General features: G+C 31.5%; 1 protein-coding gene across 1 annotated transcript; it reads right to left on the bottom strand.

Moving 5' to 3' along the window:
• Positions 1-1,255: 1,255 nt before the first annotated feature.
• On the bottom strand, positions 1,256-4,604 carry LOC107813610 (large ribosomal subunit protein uL10z-like). Its single transcript, XM_016638896.2, has 5 exons — positions 4,229-4,604; positions 3,821-3,889; positions 3,327-3,425; positions 2,385-2,777; positions 1,256-1,523 (listed from the first exon to the last, which is right to left on the bottom strand). The coding sequence occupies exons 1-5, from the start codon at positions 4,484-4,486 to the stop codon at positions 1,371-1,373; spliced, it is 972 nt and encodes a 323-aa protein (XP_016494382.1). The 5' UTR covers positions 4,487-4,604; the 3' UTR covers positions 1,256-1,370.
• Positions 4,605-4,840: the final 236 nt, after the last annotated feature.

Genomic DNA, 4,840 nt, shown 5'->3' with positions numbered 1-4,840 from the left:
TTCTGTCATTCGATGAGGTACTATCGATTCAATTAAGGGTCCTTTGGTATGAGGTATAAGAATGTATAAGGGTGAGATAAGTTACAAGTTATCCGGTGTTAATTTTGACACTGGGATAACTTATACTCCCTCCGTTTCAATTTATATGAACATGTTTGACTGGGCACAGAGTTTAAGAAAAAATAAAGATTTTTGGAATTTGTGGTCCTAAACAAGTCAAAAAGGGGCCCAGAGTATTTGTGTGCTTATAAAAGCTTCTCATTAAGGGTAGAATTGTAAGTTTAAGTTAAATTGTTACCAAATTTAGAAAGGGGTCATTCTTTTTGGAACGGACCAAGAAGGAAATAAGTTCACATAAACTGGAACAGAGGGAGTACCTTATAGAAGGTGGGGTAATTAGCACCGGTATAACTTATACCTTCTTAGAAATTATGCAATTGTCATTCTTAATACAATATATCAAACAATGAATAAACAATAATCCCAGCATAACTAATCTCAGCATAACTTATCCCAATATAATTTATACGGTCATAAGTTATACTGGTATAAATCATATTCCAACCAAACGACCCCTTATTTTAGATCAAAGTACTTGGTGATATTTTTAACGACGGAGAAGAGTGTTATCTTACTAAGCTCGAGATGCTTAGTTATCTCAATATTTAGAAAGAGCGTATTTAAAACTTGACATTAAATAAAATAAAAGTAGGTCACTGAATAAACTAGCGACCTACTGTTATATCCTGATGCAACAAATTACCTATACTTGGTACTCCCTCGGTTTTATTTTACGTGACAGTGTTTCCTTTTTAAGTCATTCTAAGAAGAATGATACCTTTCCAAATTTGAAAACAATTGAATTTACACTTTTCATCATTTCCCACACAAATGTTATGGATGGAATATTTAAAAACACAAGTTTCAAAAGTCTTTACATCCAAATATTTTGATATGTATAAAATCACAACTTTCAAAAGTTTCGTTTCTTTCTTAAACTTCATACCCACTCAAACTTTGCTACACAAACGAAAAAGATGAGAGTATTTATACCGAACCAAGGACTAAGTAACATATTAACATAAAGATCTACATTAAGTATATGTACGAAAATATCTTATGTTTATTAGTTTGATATAAACATTGAGTGTCACTAAATTCTTTTGCTGCAGTCTGCAGATGCTGGCTAACACATGAAAAAAGAGATAATTATCAATCGGCTTGAAATTGAACTGATATGAAAATCATAAAAGTACCGCAGGAGAAATGTAAACTTTAACAGCATTGTCATTAAAACAAGTAACAAAAAAATATCTTAAATACGTAGGACTAAGTTTTTTGGTAATAAAAACTTATAAGAAATTGATAATCTACTCGTCGAAAAGACCGAAAATAGCATCATCCTCAGATTCTTCAGCTTCATCTTCCTTCTTATCCTGTTTAGTCTCAACAACAGGACCATCACCTTGAGAAGCAGCAGATTCAGCAGCTGCTGCAATTGCAACTGTAAACTTACTAGGATCCTGCAATAGTTAAAAAGAGCTTTAGTATTTATAGAACAAATAGCAACAACTGGAAGAAAAAATGACTTAGTGGATATTAAATAACATAAAATATTGTATCATAGTCACATCAATATACGATAGGATTTGCCATTTAAGATCAGCCTCTTTAGAAAGACAAAATCAAAAAGGGTCCAAAAAGATAGACCACACTGCAACATTATTATACATTAAAATTGTCAAAGTTTTGTACTACAAGAAATATGTTACTACCTTCACTCTGATTTGTTAGAAAACTTCCAAAGGACATGTATATATACACACACTAAAAACAAGATTTCGAGAATAAATATAATATAATAATTCGTAGTAAGTTATATGTAGTATAAACTCAGCCTTTGGCTACAAAAATAGAGAACATGAACAAGATATATACAAGGGGTACTAAACAAGTTTAAAATATTCGTGCCAAAATCATATACTATGTTTTAATCTCTATAAAAACACAAATACATGTTTCCATTTCAAGACTTTATACTACAAGAAATATACTACCAGATGTTTTTTTAACGAGAGTACACCAATATAAAAAGTATTTATGTGAAAAATAGAATAAGGTCAGTTATAAGGTAACTACAAGTAAATTAATTAGTAAGCTTAATGAAAATCATAACTAATTAGCATGATATCATATGTTAAAATTTATTTACACACAAAAGTGGAGCTAGCTGGTCTATAGATAAACTGAAACACTTTTGCTTAAATATTGTATTTATACTAGTAAATTTATTAAATATGTATAAATATTTAATTCCATAAACTTCAAATTTTGGGCTGTCACTGTATAACTTGAGTTTATATAAAAAGGAGTTAAGTAATTACCTTGAGATACTCTTTCACTTGATCAGCTTGTGGATAAGAATAGTCAGTTTCAACAGCAACAGCCAAAACATTCTCGTAACCTTTGACAAACATGTAAGGAGCAGCTGCAAGTGTAGGGTAAGAAACAGCCAAAGACAAAGTAGTAACCATTGAAACTCCAGTAGCAAACTTCTCCATAAGATCATCTTCAGTCAATTCAAGAACTTCTGGGCTAAACACTGATCCATTGTCATAGACAGAAACCATAACAAGACCATAAGAGAATGGCCTTATTCCAAGCTTAGCTAGTAAAGCTGCTTCTGATGATCCAACTTTGTCACCTTTCTTGATTAGCTCCACTGGTGTCATAATTTCAACTGTTCCCTTGTTGATCTTGGTGGGAATGTTTAGAACCTATACAGTAACAAAAATTGTACAAATTATTGACATTTTATTCTTAAAAAATTGCTCTATAAGAATTTTATATATCTAATGTTACTCTTGAATCTATTGTTAATGGAGGTGCAACTAATTAATATCTTGGTTGAATATCGACGACTTTTGAATCTTGTGCTTTGCTTGTAAATATGCTACGATATTGTGTGGCTTTAAAATGTTTCACAAAGGGTAAATAGAAAACATAAAGTTAAATTGTTTTCAAATATATAAATGATGTGTCTTCTTTATGAAAGAGGCTTAAAAGGGAATAGTTTCATGTAAAATGGAACAAAAGGAGTACTATTTAATAGTTGACTATAAGCTATATTGCTCGAACTCTCCGAAAATAGTTTCGGATCTATGTCGGATGCTCCTAAAGCTGTGTATTTTGAAGAAAAAATGAACTTCTAACTACAACTTGCACGTATATATACAAGGACGGTTATTAATTCGTTTTCATCAAGTAATTTTCAAATAATACCTAACTAAAATTACATAATGAGAGCGTATGAGATAAAAAACTACCTGGAAGAAGGAAGTTTGAGAAGGATCAAGTCCAGTATTGCCAGTCGGGACAATGACATCAACTGGAGCAACTAAGCCAACACGTGCTGGAGCTCCAACCTGTTTGTAATGACAACAATTAATAAAAGGACCATAGAATAAATGCGTACTATGCAATTTAAATTTAATGGGTTGAAATTGCAAAATTTTAGATTTATACTCATACTTTCTACGGTATAAACAAAAAGATGGATCAAGGTAGAATTTTATGAAATACAAAACATCAACGTATAATCAAATCTAGACATCATGAAATTGAAAAGCTACTTATTATGATGTTTAGCATAATAATAAGTAGGAACCATAAGAAAAACATGAGGGATTGATGGGATAAATAATGTAACCTACCGCAATGATATCTGATATCACATATGAAATCAAGTCTAAATATGTAGGAACCATAAAAATACATACATAGTTAGGAGAAAACCATCAAATATAGAAGAATGTAATACCTTGCACTTTGCGACTTCTTCCTTTATTTCCTTCAGATCACCCTTTGTAAAGATCAAACCAACGTTGCCCTAATATCCGACAAACAACAAAAAGTTAATACCTTAACTATAAATCAAGAAATTCAATGGATCAGAACCAAAAGTTGATACTGGAAATAATAGAGAGCATAAAACCGAATTTGTTTCTCAGATTTAGAACATGTCATCTTCTTCTATAATTAGTACTATTAAAATCTTACTAATAAATATTAGATCTGAACCCCAAAATTTTATCACAACAATAAGTTCAATACTAAAAGTCTTAAAGTTAAAATATTAAATTTAAATCTCGAATGCGCCTTAGACTCTGTGTTAAAGAGAACTCAAGAAACAAATCATGAACTTTAGTGCAAGTTTCCAGGCACTTACAACAAGGAGAGGGATGAGATTAAGAAAACCCTCATTGCCAGTTTTTTCTGCATGAATCCTTACAGATCTTTTCATCATAGTATTTTTCCCCATAAGAACAACAGATTCTCCTCGTAAACCTTTACGAATATTCTGCAACTGTGTCGACCCAACATTATCAGCGTTAACGATCAAAATCTGGTTGTACAAATCAAGATATTTGCACAGTTTTTGGTCGTAAGCAACTTTCTTCTGCGTCTTTGTTTGTTTCACGGCCATTGCTAAAACTCTGAGAGAAAAATCCTAAAGAAACTTTTGTAGAAGAAAAAGAAATATGGGGTTCCTTGAGGATGGAACCCTAATATAGTAGCGCAACCGTGAAGTATGGAAACCCTAAAACTATATGTGAGTTTATATAATATTTTGGTTGGGGGTGGGGAGGGGGATAGGGGACGTAACCGCCCTAAAGAATACTTTCAATGCTTTTTCTTTCTTTTTTCTACGACTTGTCAATTCTTTCTTTAGTAAGTTTTTTCTCTCCTTATTTTTTGGCAATTTGTACAAGTCATTGCAGTTACAAAATAGGATTCTCAATTAAAAAGTCAAATAAATGAAATCCTTTTTCCTCTTTTA

Source organism: Nicotiana tabacum, chromosome 7, assembly GCF_000715075.1.
Source record: "Nicotiana tabacum cultivar K326 chromosome 7, ASM71507v2, whole genome shotgun sequence".
Lineage (NCBI taxonomy): Eukaryota > Viridiplantae > Streptophyta > Magnoliopsida > Solanales > Solanaceae > Nicotiana > Nicotiana tabacum.
This window is presented reverse-complemented; position numbering and strand designations above follow the sequence as displayed.

What these genes read in the sequence shown, in the direction of transcription:
- LOC107813610 (XM_016638896.2), bottom strand. Translation starts at nt 4,486, where the DNA reads ATGGCCGTGAAACAAACAAAGACGCAGAAGAAAGTTGCTTACGACCAA. An exon ending in ATCTCATCCCTCTCCTTGTT is followed by an intron (nt 3,890 to 4,228) that starts GTAAGTGCCTGG and finishes GTCGGATATTAG; the next exon opens with GGCAACGTTGGTTTGATCTT. An exon ending in AAGTGAAAGAGTATCTCAAG is followed by an intron (nt 1,524 to 2,384) that starts GTAATTACTTAA and finishes TAACTATTGCAG; the next exon opens with GATCCTAGTAAGTTTACAGT.